Consider the following 13,971-nt stretch of genomic DNA (forward strand, 5'->3'; position numbering starts at 1 on the left):
TACAAGAAACTATCAATTTATTTATTATGGCTTTTCAAAATAGGCCAATACCTATAGAAAAAACTGTATTGGCTATTATTCATCAATTTGAAAAGTTTGGCCATACTAATGGCAGATGTAAAAAATGCTGCCCATCAGATTAAGTAAACAAATTGCCGATGAAGTTGGTTTGAATGCAAAAAGCGTGAGGAATATTTTGAAAAGAAACAACTACCATTGTTATAAAGTGCAGACAAGTCAAGAAATTTTTCCTGATGATCAATTTAAACGGATGCAATTTTGTGAAATTATGATGGACAGATGCCATGCAAATAAAATTATTTTTGTAAAAAATAATTTGTTTACCGATGAGTCCTCCTTCACAATTCACAAGAAACATAATCCATCCGTTGTACGTTATTGGTCTGAGGAGAATAAGCATTTGAGTGTGTCTGTGCGTACGCAGTATCCACCAAAGTTGAATGTTTGGACTGGAATTTTGGGAGACCATATTATTGGTCCTTTTTTCATTGAAGGCAATTTAATCGCAGTCAAATATCTCCAATTACTGCAAAATCAAATTATTCCTGCACTTCAATGTCTTCAAATTAACTTCAACGAAATTTGGTTTCAACGAGACGGCTGTCCTGCACATAATGCAAAAGCCGTTAGGGACTATTTAGCGTTAATTTTTGCTGAACGTGTCATTAGTACAGAAGGTACAATAAACTGGTCCCCTCGGTCATCCGACTTAGCGCCTCTAGATTTTTATTTTTTAGGGATGCTAAAAACGAAACTGTACAGGCATGAGTTCGAGCGAGCCACCAACTTGGAGGAACTGAATGAAAAGATAGCCAAAATATATCGGCAGATGAACCCAACGCCATACGATATGCGTTGTATAATAGATTTGGTTACTGTTCGTTACAATTTGGTGGTCTGTTTGAACATTTAATTACCTAAGAATTTGGTTTAGAATTTCTAATTGTTTCTAATTATAATTTTTATTTTCACGCCTACTACCTCCAAAAACTCTAAGCGAAAATATGGTTTCAAAGATAATATTTGGAAAATACTAAATATCTTATTTTTAATTAAAAGAAGTAATTTTTCGTCCAGTTTAAATTTAATATGCCCACCTGCCCCTTCGTAATGCTTTACTAGTACTGGCTTTATTTATTATGCTTTATGAAAGACCAACCCACTATAAACTATACAATACGCATGGCATAACAAACTACATAGTTCTGTTCTCACTGTTTTGCTCGTTACTACAGTGTCCTTACTTTGACAACTCGACGTTGTCAAATAATTTTGTACGAAGCTTTTTTATTGTGGCGTTATAATGCAGTTTATTATTTTTATTGGGAGGCACAATGTCACTTTAAAATAAGCTTATTTTGATGTTTAGATTTCCAATTCGGAAATCGTACTTAAAATACGAAACATTAATAAATTTAATTTATATAAAACGATTTCCGAAGTGGAAATCAAAATGTTAAATTTATTGTTAAGGAAAATAATTGCCCAAATTGTCCAAATTGTATGATCTTAAAACATTGTTAAAATGCTAAAAAGACAACAGGTCAAATAAAACCAATAAGTTTGGCAACGTTGAACTTCCCCTTTTTTATTATTTCGACTCATGCATTTTCGGCGATATTAAGGGCGGACCTAATATACCACTCTCTTTTTAAACAGGTGTTTCTCACTCCATCTCACGTAAGGTCAATACCGACCATAAACTTTTACCTACACTGTATATACTAGTATTATTGTAGATGATGTGTATATAATGATGATGTAGAATAACGAATTATAAAATTGTTTCATTACAATAAATTGTGACTTAATCTCATATAAACATAATATTTATAATGGTTGTACGGATTTATATGTCACTTAGTATATTAGATCTCATTTGAAATTATAGCTCCTACTAGGACTTATTAAATTAAAAAAACTATCAAAAGCCTAATTTTTGTAAGAGGATTTATTATTAGTTCAACAAATATTTTAGGTCAGTGCATCAGGTGCTTTCGGTGCGTTATGTTCTGCCTTGGACAAAATTCTTCAATCTAGAACAATATTAGAGACCGACCTTGGAGATTTGGACAGGTTATTTGGTTTAATAATGAACGGCCTGTTTAATGAAAGCTACCATCCAGAAGACATCAAGTATGCTTATCGACTTTTGATGAAAATAAAAGGTATTCTTAATATCGATAATGATCGTGAGCTAAACCAACTTATGGAAATTATATCAGAAAGAGCATTGAGAGCGATATATATGAGAAGAGCAGGAGATCTTGGAATAATTACATACCTTAATGAACTATGTCTTGTGATGCAAAAACCACCATTACCGTATGTTATTAATACCATAGAAACTATGATGGATGATAATGACGAAAGAGAAGGTAAGCCTGAAATATATTTATTAGTGATATAACTTTTTAGTTAAATAATACATTTTTTTAAATTTTATAAAACATTAAAAACTATGTCTCTAAACTTTGTGGTGTTTGTGTGAATATCAAAACAACTGTAACTGTTTGTTGCTTTATTGTTCCTGTAGGTATGTGATACTTATAGTATTTGTATCCTTTTCAATAAATTTCATCCATTGTGATAGTGATCTTCCCTTTTTTTCTTTTCCCGCCTTTTTTTATTTTTTCCTGTCATTTCCTATAACTGTATAGACAGGTTTGACAGTTGAAATGTGTAGTTTAAGTAAGGTATTACAAACATACTCTCATCTAGGGATTCATAAATTTTTATTCATAACTTAATAACTTGTCTATTTAGAGATTTGACGTCAACAGAAAATTTTTTGGAAAAAAAGTTACACAAAATGAGATATGCTAAATTAAAATTGGTTACTAAACAAAAAAGTTATTGCAAAATGAACAACAAAATCGCTGTTTTTGAATATTATTAATAACTTTTTTATTATTTATTAAAATTTGTTTAAATGTACCTAAACTAAAAGGTCTTATCCTGATTGAGTTTTGTGCAAAAGATATGCCAGATCGGTTGAATAGTTTTTGCAAAAGTTAATTTATTTATAAGATTTTTTGAAAAATAAGCTAATTTCTAAGGCCGGTCCAGATAATTTGACTAAATGTATCTCAATAATCCGGTGCTTATTTTCTTTTTTAAAACGTATATTAATAATCTATGGAAAAAAAGTTTATACAACAAAAGAACAAAAACAGCGTTTTTTTGTTCATTTTATGAATAACTTTTTGTTTATTAACCGATTTTAATTTAGCATACTTTTTTTTTTCAAAAAAAATTCTTGGGCAAAATAATGAGTTTGACGTTTTGATTATTCATTTAAACATATTTCCAATAAAAAATTGATGAATCTCTAGATGACAGTCTTTTTGTATTATCTCATACTTCACATTTCAACTGTCAAACCTGTCTTTACAGTTGTGTCCAGTAAAAATCTAACTTAATTGACCTAAAAATGTTGCGTCCTCATTATGTAGTAAAGAACGCTGGGTTCAACTGTTTAACTGTGTAGACTAGCTCACCCAGAGGTAGGATGACCAATAATATAAAATATACAACGAGGAAGTGAGATGGGAAAAATATAAAAACGAATGAATTTACTATGTTTATTGAGATGATCTTGTATATAAAAAGCAAGCAAGATAACATTTGCCTATGCTTCACAAAGTTTAATAAAAATCTCAACTCTGCAGAAATACAATAAATTAATAAATAAATACTGATTCTTCCCGGTGGTGGTTCTTTATCTTCATTAAAAGACTGCTGAAGAGAGCTGCCCAGTAAAACTTGCAGGCTATTGTCTTCACGTTATACTAAACAACTAAAATTAGTTTCCATCGATAGAAGAAAAAATCCTGTTCTTATAATGGACAATCCTCTAAGCCCATTGCTATCAGATACTTTTATGGATCATCTAGAGACAAAGATTTCAAAACATCCCATATTCAAACAGTTTTTATATTGGTGGTGTTGGAACTTTGATTGATCTCCAACAATTGTTCGGGAGAAAGCTTATTAAATTCCTTTCCCCGTGCGTGTACAGTACCAAATATTTTAGGACCATGGACTGTACAAGAGTTTCCTTCGATATAGATAAGCAGACTTCACGGCGATGGTTCAGTATGTGTTTGGTTTTATAGGGGTTTGTACTTAGAGAAAAATAAGCGTAATTAATCGATGCTACACATTTAATAACGAGAAAATATTTACAAAGGCACTATTACTAAATAAAGAGTTCGCTTTAATAAATTGTTCATTTTTATACCGGCGTTTTAGGGGCGCGCGACTATAGAGAAAACTAAATGCACTTTTTCACCGCACTTTTGACAGTCTGTCAACAATAGTCTGTCGCATAAGATAAACTTCAACATTTGTGGAAACGAAAAATAAACTGAAATTAATATAAAATGTTGTTTTTACAACATACTCGCCCCCGTTGAAGCGCTGGCTTTAACACAAATAAACAGATTATATTATGCCAAGAGAGCATGCGGAAGAAAAAATACATTACAATTATCATCTTATACTAACTTAAATTAAATCGTCATTGGGTAGAGGACACAATTTTGTAATAGAGCGCTTGAAGACTCCATCTTTAGTTTTCACCGAGGCAATTCTTACTCTCCCATCTTTTCCGGGAAAGACCTCAATAACTCTTGCTAGTACCCAATGAAGAGGAGGAGTGTTGTCTTCAATCAGCAACACGAGATCGTTAGGTTCTAGGTTTTTATGAGGGAGAAACCATTTAGGGCGATTTTGAAGTCTATTCAAATAGTCGATAGACCATTTTTTCCAAAACACTTGTTGGAGTTTGGACAAATGTTGCCATAAATTCAATCTGTTTTCAGGAATGTGGATCACATCTTTTTCAGGAAAGGACGTAAGAGATTGTCCAATCAAGAAGTGTCCAGGAGTAAGATACGTAAAATCGGAGGGGTCATTTGAAAGGGAGCAAAGAGGCCGGGAGTTGAGCACAGCTTCAATTTGACCGAGAACTGTAGTGAATTCTTCGAACGTAAGCTTAACATTGCCAAGGAGCCTACGCATATGATGCTTTGCGCTCTTTATAGCACTTTCCCAAATACCACCATGGTGAGGGGCTCGAGGAACTATAGTTTTCCAGCGAATATGAGATGAGGCCAAAAATTCCTTAATAGAACGAGAGCTTTCCTTTTCCTTGAAAAACTTATAGAGTTCAAACAGCTGGTTGCGAGCACCAAGAAAGTTCGTGGCGTTGTCACTGAATATTGTTTGAGGGAGGCCTCTACGGCTAATAAAGCGTTTTAGAGCGAGAAGAAACGTCTCCGTAGAGAGGCCGGAAACGACTTCAATATGAACAGCTCGAGTCGACAAGCAAACGAAAAGAGCAATATACGATTTTAATAAAGGAGCCTTACGAAGGTTGGAAGATTTTATCTGAAAGGGGCCGCCAAAATCTAATCCGACGTGAGCGAACACTCGAGAGGAGTTTAAACGTTCTTTTGGTAGATCTGCCATGATCTGGGTAGCGGGTTTGGCACGAAACTTACATTGGCACGAAAACAAACCATACATTGGTGAGTGACCTTCTTGACTTCTCGTAGTCCATTTAAAGGCCAATATTTGAGACGAATTTGTGACAAAGTATTTTGAGGCCCTGAGTGACAGAGTCTGACATGTTCTCTGTGGAGGATGAGACGAACTACACGATTTTTTGAGGGGAGGAGAAGAGGGTATCTTTGATCAAAGGTAACGTCTGAGTTTCTGAGTCGACCTCCCACCCGGAGCATTTCATTCTCATCCAAAAAGGGATTTAGGGGTAAAAAACACTTATTAGATAGAGTTTTACCTTTCTTAAGCTCAGAAATCTCACTCGAGAAGTTGGAATACTGAAGCATCTTAATAATCTTAAGTTCAGCGTTTTGAAGTTCGCTGACTTCAAGGGTATTAGTTAACTGGCGAGAAAGCGGTTTAGCATTATTAGCAAATCTAAACATATAGGCTAAAGTTCTTACAAACTTTGAAAAATTGGAGAACCTATCAGAAAGTGAGGTGAAGAAATCTATTTGATCATTTCGAGCGTGGAGAATGATTTTCCTTTCTTCAGGCAACTTGGAAGTATACCCCTTTGGGTTGTATTTCAATAAATCCAACCGAAGTTGATTTAAAAATGGAGGACCATGAAACCATAAGGACGAATTTATTAATTCAGAGGGTAGCATTCCTCGGGAGAGTATGTCGGCAGGATTCTCTTTGGATCGTACGTGCCTCCAGTGAGCATTAGGAGAATTATCTAAAATTTGTGCAACCCTATTTGCTACAAATTGGGTCCAACGAGAAGGATGTGAACGAAGCCAAGCGAGAACAATTTCTGAATCCGACCACATATTTATAGAGTCTAATTGAGATAACTTTTCTTTAACAATATTAGCAATCTTTGCTGTGAGTTTACTACACAATAGAGCACCCATGAGTTCCAATCTTGGAAGGGTCAAGGGTTTTAACGGAGCAACGCGACTCTTAGATGCTAGAAGGAAACAAGACACCTGTTCTGATTTATAGGTCACACGTAAGTAGATACAAGCTCCATAAGCCTTTAAACTTGCATCTGAGAATGAGTGAATCTCAACACCAGTGATTTCTTGACTTAAAAAGAGACATCTAGGTATACTTAAGTCCTTAAAATGAGAGAGACTGCTAATAAAACTTAGCCATTCATGTAACGTATCTGCGTCAATGGTATCGTTCCAACTGATTTTGGAAATCCAAATCTTTTGCATTATAAGCTTAGAGACAACTGTAACGGGATTAATAAGACCTTGAGGATCAAATATTTGGGCAATCATTGACAGTACTTCTCTCTTAGTGTATGAGTTCTTTAGGGTGAAATCTGGAAGAGAGATTGAAAACGTGTCAAGAACAGGATTCCAGCATAAACCTAAAACCTTATTAGAGCAATTATCTGGAGCTATGACATAAGAAGAGTTTGAAGAGAGAGAAGAAATGTTTTTTAGAAACGAGTCCGAGTTAGAACACCATTTATGTAGAGAAATACATGCTGTTCCAAGTAAACTAGTTAATTCCTTGTGAGCTTTGAGAAGAGTTTGCTCATCATTAGCACCGTAGAGAATGTCATCAATATAACAATTATTTTGAAGAGCGTCACTGGCCAGGGGATATTCAGTTTGATGAGTATTTGCCAGTTCCATTAAACAGCGAGTACTCTGAAAACTGGCGCTTTTAGTTCCATATGTAACTGTTTGCCATTCCAGGCACTCAATATCTTTTTCCGGGGAGTCACGCCAAAGTATGTTTAACAGAAAGGTTTGATCAGGATTGATTTTAACCTGTCTGTACATCTTTTGTATATCAGTTGTGAAAACAAAGGAATATAATCGAAAGCGTAGCAAAATATCAAAAAGTTCCGGTTGAAGAGTGGGACCTTTGAGTAGGATATCATTTAACGAGTAACTACTAGAGCTTTTCATCGAACCATCGAAAACAACCCTAAGTTTTGTTGTTAAGGATTCTTCCTTTACTACACAGTGATGCGGGAGAAAATATTTATTTTCTAAATTTTCATTAGTAAGAGAGAGAGGGACTATTCTAGCATGTTCGAGAAAAAGATATTCACTAATGAACGACTTATATTGAGCGTATGTATTTTCATTTTTTAAGAGCCTATTTTCTAAATTAATAAATCTCTTTAAAGCTACTTTAAAAGATTCACCTAATTTTTTATGCGCATTTTCGCAGACAAGTGGTAGGTTTACTTGAAAACGACCCGAAGGTAAAATACGAGTGGTTTTATTAAATATTTGTTCAGCCAATTCCTCATCGGGGGTTAATTTACTAACGTGGGGAACTTCTTCAATTTCGAAAAATTGTTGTATCAATTTATCTAAATTATTCTCTTCGGATTCGGACTGAACAAAGAGAGAAACATTTGACTGAGAAATAGCCAAGTTTGAACTCCGATGAAAGACATGAGGGGGAATAGTACCAAAAATAACATAACCTAAGTGGGTATTCTGAAGAATGGGAAGATTCTTTCCTAAACGAATGAATCCATCAGTCAATAATTCGCTATAGATGTCGCCAGCTAGAAGCAAATCAATTTTACCGGGAACAGAGTACGAGGGATCTGCGAGAGTGAGATTAGGTGGAACATTTATTTTGCTTCTATCTAGGGTAGCTTTAGGAAGCCTACAGGTTATACTATCAAGTACAGCAAAAGAAGTTTTGAAACTTCTATCCTTCACATTATAGGGAAAAAATTCTATGTTAATCATTTGATTTGACATTGAGGTGTTTTCGGATATGGTTGATATCTGTAACTGTTTAAAATAAGGGGTGAGGTTTAACTTCTCAACCAAATCACGAGAAATGAACGAATGTTGACTCCCATTATCTAGGAGCGCCCTGGCATGCATAGGTCTGCCATCTTTAGAATACACTGTCACTAAAGCGGTAGCCAACAATACATCAGTTTTAACTGATAAAGCAGAGAGAGAAGTGGCTGTATGAGAATCTGCAGTATTTTGTACTTCTAAAGGAGGTTTGAACGAACTGGTAGAAGCTTCGTTTTGGGCATGAGCATTATAAGAGGGCGGAGTAGATGTGTAAGCAACACGACTGGAAGAGCCTTGAGAATGTTTGGGAGCTTGAGCGTTGCGATCAATAGAGAAATATTGCCTATTCGTGTTCCTAGAGGAAGAGACATTTTCAGAGGTACTATGCAAGAGCGAGTGATGTCTTTTCTTACATATACTACATGAGCGTGAAGAGTTGCAATCTTGAGAAAAATGTTTATTACCCAAACAATTCCAACAAAGTTTCTTACCTTTTACAAAATTAAATCTTTCCTGTAAAGAGAGACATTTAAAATCATTACACTGATAAATTTTATGAGAATTACTTTTACAACATATACAATTAGTATCCGAAAACGAGTTTGTTTGTAAATTAACTGATGAAAACAAAGATGTTTTTAATTGAGGTTTATTAAATTTTTTATCATTATCAGAAACGTTTAATTTTTCTTGTATATCACATTTTTTCTCGAGAAAACTAAAAAACTGTGAGAGAGTAGGTAAAGCCTTTGAATCTATTTCATACTCAAATGACTTATGCGTCGCGAAATCTAATTTTTGTAAAAATACTTCGATCAATAGTAAATCCCAATGTTCGATAGGTACAGACATATTTTTAAGAGCAAGTAAAGTTTGTTTACAAAGAGTTAAAAATTCTCGTAATGATTTTGCGTTACTTTTAGCTAAAGATGGAGCCTTTAACAATTTTTGGATGTGTAAACTAATCACACGCGATTTATTTTCGTATCTATTCTTAAGCGTGTCCAAAGCGATCCGGAAATTTTCTTCTACAACTTCTATATTTTCTATCAAATGTAAAGGTTCATTTTTTAAGAAAGATTTCAGATATATAAATTTTTGCACATTGTTTAGCTCTACATTATTGATTATTAGCGTTTCAAATAGCTGATAAAACGCGTTCCAATCGGCGAAGTTTCCTGAGAATACCTGCATCGTAATTTCCGGCAACCTAACCTTATCAGTGGCTACAGTTGGTGGAGTATCGTTTGATATGAGCGAGTGGGAGGGTAACTTTAAAACTTCCATCTTATGCTGCAGTCCAGCTAGTGTAGAAAAGTATTTTTCCTCCATCAGTACCCTGTCTTCTGTTTCAGAATCGGTTTCATCGATTTCTTCAATCTGATCCATCACGTCTTCATATTTCAGATAACATGTTTTCAATTCGGTGTGTCTGAGTTGAAACTGGAGACCGTCAGTTTCTGCATCTGCGTTTTCTAGTAACCAGTTCGCTATTCTGGTAATCTTGGCCTTCAGTGGTTTTCTCTTCTTCTTGAGATCTTCCATTTTGACTTTAACAAAAGGTACTACTCCAAAAACAAATGCCTAAGGCCGTGCAAACACCGAATTCTTTAGAGAAATTAATGTTTATATTATATACTAATATCTGTATCACACGGCGAAAATAGAGTCAATAATGTTTATATTATAATAACCTGTAGAGCACACAACGAGAATAGAGTCAATAATGTTTATATCATATAATAACATGTGTAGCACACGGCGAGAGAGTTTATAGTTTATTAAAACGCGATAAATGTCTTAAATTACACTGAGAGTTTACTTTTCAATTAAATTTTTCGCACACGCGGTAAATGTCTACAAATGTCTACTAATAAATTTTTTAAAGAGATAGTCTTTTTGAAAAGCGGTTCACTTTGTGCATAAGCGAAATTATAATATGGAAAAATCTCACCCAATTTGTCCAGTAGTTTACAGCAACAGGCACAAACACCAGATAAAATTCACTTCTGTCCTTTTGTTTTAGAGTTTATCGCGACACATTAGTCTTTTCGAGGGTCTTTTAATCACATTTATATAAATATGCAAACCTAAGAGTAAAGTACAAACAACGCGATCACCAAACACAAAATCCGGCTCGAAGGACCAAAAATAATGTTGGAACTTTGATTGATCTCCAACAATTGTTCGGGAGAAAGCTTATTAAATTCCTTTCCCCGTGCGTGTACAGTACCAAATATTTTAGGACCATGGACTGTACAAGAGTTTCCTTCGATATAGATAAGCAGACTTCACGGCGATGGTTCAGTATGTGTTTGGTTTTATAGGGGTTTGTACTTAGAGAAAAATAAGCGTAATTAATCGATGCTACACATTTAATAACGAGAAAATATTTACAAAGGCACTATTACTAAATAAAGAGTTCGCTTTAATAAATTGTTCATTTTTATACCGGCGTTTTAGGGGCGCGCGACTATAGCGAAAACTAAATGCACTTTTTCACCGCACTTTTGACAGTCTGTCAACAATAGTCTGTCGCATAAGATAAACTTCAACATTTGTGGAAACGAAAAATAAACTGAAATTAATATAAAATGTTGTTTTTACAACAGGTGGAGATACGTAGATCGTTTTTTATCATATATTAATTCACTTCATAGTCATATTAAATTTACAATCGAAACAGAACAAAATCAATCCATAAATTGTTTAGATTTAAAAATTATCAGACTTAAAAACAAACATGACTTCTCCATATTTCATTATTTCATAAACCTACCCATACTGACACGACTATTCACAATTCATCATCCCATCCCACACAACATAAACTGGCAGCCTATCATAGTATGTTACATAGATTAACAGAAATTCCGATGTCAAAATACAATACTTTCAATAATAGAAAAACAGATTCTACATACGCACTTCACCTTCTAGATCATAATCATTCTTTTAATGACGAATTTAAAATTCTTCACATTCAAAATAAAGGCCTTAAGCTATCTTTGTTAGAATCTATGGAAATGAACAAATTAAAAAACACATATAATTCTGAATGACCAACTTGAGACAAAAACTTCTCCCCTCCTCAACGTATTTCATAAGAGACTATAAACTGTAAACGCATGCTAAAAATAGATCATTTGAGAAAGGCAATCAGCCGAAACAGCTGTAGTGATAAGAGTTTAAAATAAATTTTGTGGAAGTTTTGAAAACAAAGTTTTCAGTGTTTTATTGTTACATAAAATGAATTTCCATCAAGTAACGGTCGAATCCATCAATTAGTTATTTTTTTGTTTTTTTAAAGAACATACTTATAAAATCAGAATTTGGTGTTTATTGAGAGTAAAATAAATGTAAGACCAAATACTTACCATGTGGGGATAGTATTATGAGGTTCTTTTTCCTGTTTTTTCCTCATGATTTACTATGAAATCGCTAACAGGAGAATTTTACTGTCATCATGGCATGTGGTTGACTTTATAAAGACGAATCACAGGCTATAATTTTTTCTGACGGATATTCTCAAGTTAAAGTTGATTTCATGTAATCGAATTAACTATCTTACAATATAAAGTCGTCCCAGGAAAGCAACTCAGCAATATTGGTAATATCATTTTAAAGTCGTCTACTTTAAAATGTATAATATATGTCTGAATTTTCATATAAGTGAGACAGATAAGATTAAATTATTAGAAGAAATTTTCACCAAGTAACAAAAACAAAATTTGTTTAATTTATTGTTTGTATTTTGAGAACGATTTCCGAAATGGAAATTGAAACTTCAATAAACTTATTTTAAATTGTGGCAAATTCCCATTAAAATAGTAATTACTTCATCAGATGAAGTATTACATCATTGACATACATAGAGTAATTTAATATCCTGTTATTTTTAGAAATTAAAAATTTGTTCCCTGAGGTTTATATACAACTACTTTCCTTATTTACAATTCACGGCATGCTGAGGAAAAGAAAAGCAAATGTAGCCGTTAAGCACTTAAATCAAGTATTGAAGGATCCAAACCCTCTCTATAAGTTAGCAGGATTTAGGATGTACTACTCTCTTTGCAAAACGTAAGAAAGTTAAATTTATTATTAAATTAAAGTTATTTTGTCTGACTTTTTTTGTTTTAGGAGAATTATCAGAGATTATGATCCTGTCTTTGCCTTTGTCTTCAGAGAGATAATGAATTCGCACGTTTTAGTAATGAAGACTTGCCTACATGCTATAGAGCTACTGATCCATAATAATCATTTAAAATTAGATCACGAACAATTTTTTAAATGCATACATGTGATTGGTTGTGAGAATGTATCGCTTTATGCCAGAACATTCATGTCAACAAGATTCATACCAACTTGTCAGAATGATATTGCTGCGCATTACGTCAGAAGTCTGGTGTACCTTCATCACTATACAGGTGTAAGTTTTTACATACATTTAATTATAACTCAGAATATGCTTTCTTGTTTCATGTATCAATTCCTTATTGAAGATGGACAGTATGTAATATTGTCTTTCCTTACATACTTTTTTAAATACCTGCAAAACAGAATCTTTCCTGAATATATCTCAGTAATACATCTTTTCTTCTTTTTATTGTATTTAAAAGTACATTATTTCAAGTATACACGCTGTTAAACCTTTTTGTGATTTCCATATATAACTCTAGGAATTCACCAGCTGTTTAACCTAGGACCAGCACCAAATAATTTTCAAAATTTTAACTTTATATTTTAGTATACAGATTGAACGACTTTAAAACGGAACATACGAAATCAATGTATTTCGGCTCAACTCCGCTCTAGGTGGTTGGCCAACAAAAGGTTGTCAAATAATTATATTATATAAATCCAATACTTCAGCGGGCTGCTGGATTCTGAATTCATTCAAGAACAAGTCAAAACTCCACCCAAATAGGTTGCCTAGAATCACTGTGAAAACTAGACTAAACAAGCAGTTATTATGCTGTCAAACCACCTATGGCTTCCTTATAGTCCAAGAGATAGAGCCAAAATTTTGAACTGATCAGTAATATGACATTTCTCTATTGGAATATATTCATTGTAACTGGGTTAAGATTTTGCCTTACAGGCGGACGCCCCTCGTGGTACAGGGGGTGGCTATACAGGGATGAAGTTGTAATTTTTTTCGGAAAAATTAACGATCGATAATATGGCTGAAAATTTGCCCAGAGTAAGATCTTGGTATAACTAGACGAAATCCCAAAGGGCGGACGCGAGAGTGGATACATAAGGGGTGGCGGACAAGGGTGAAGTTGCAATTTTTTGGGGAAAAATTAACGATAAGTAATATGTCCGCCATTTTCATGGCTCATTATTTAGCCCCTAAAAACTCTAAATCCAAAAGGGCGGACAGCTGGGTTGGTACAGAGAGCCATAAAACGGGGTCAAATGTACCACTTGCCTGCGCATTTTAGGTCTGGGTAACAATTTTCAAACTGATTTTATTATGATATTTTTATACCGATTGATTTGAAAATTTGTATGCTCACTTCTGTTACTATTCTGAAAAGCATCAAGTAGAGTTTTCCTCAACATTTTCCAAAAAAATTTCCGTAAAAAAAATTTTCGTAATTTTTTGAGGTTAAATCTAATTTGTAGATTCCTTTCG

At 33.8% G+C, this 13,971-nt stretch overlaps 1 protein-coding gene across 2 annotated transcripts in view; it reads left to right on the forward strand.

Moving 5' to 3' along the window:
- LOC140452291 (uncharacterized) overlaps positions 1–13,971 on the forward strand; it is a 53,219-nt gene that overhangs the window by 26,951 nt on the left and 12,297 nt on the right. For both annotated transcript variants that reach the window (XM_072546458.1, XM_072546459.1), the window contains 3 exons: positions 2,000–2,399; positions 12,233–12,410; positions 12,471–12,759. In XM_072546458.1, the coding sequence (XP_072402559.1) occupies positions 2,000–2,399; positions 12,233–12,410; positions 12,471–12,759 (867 nt within the window). The remainder of the gene's footprint in view (positions 1–1,999; positions 2,400–12,232; positions 12,411–12,470; positions 12,760–13,971) is intronic.

Source organism: Diabrotica undecimpunctata, chromosome 10 (genome assembly GCF_040954645.1).
Source record: "Diabrotica undecimpunctata isolate CICGRU chromosome 10, icDiaUnde3, whole genome shotgun sequence".
NCBI classification, from domain to species: Eukaryota; Metazoa; Arthropoda; class Insecta; order Coleoptera; family Chrysomelidae; genus Diabrotica; species Diabrotica undecimpunctata.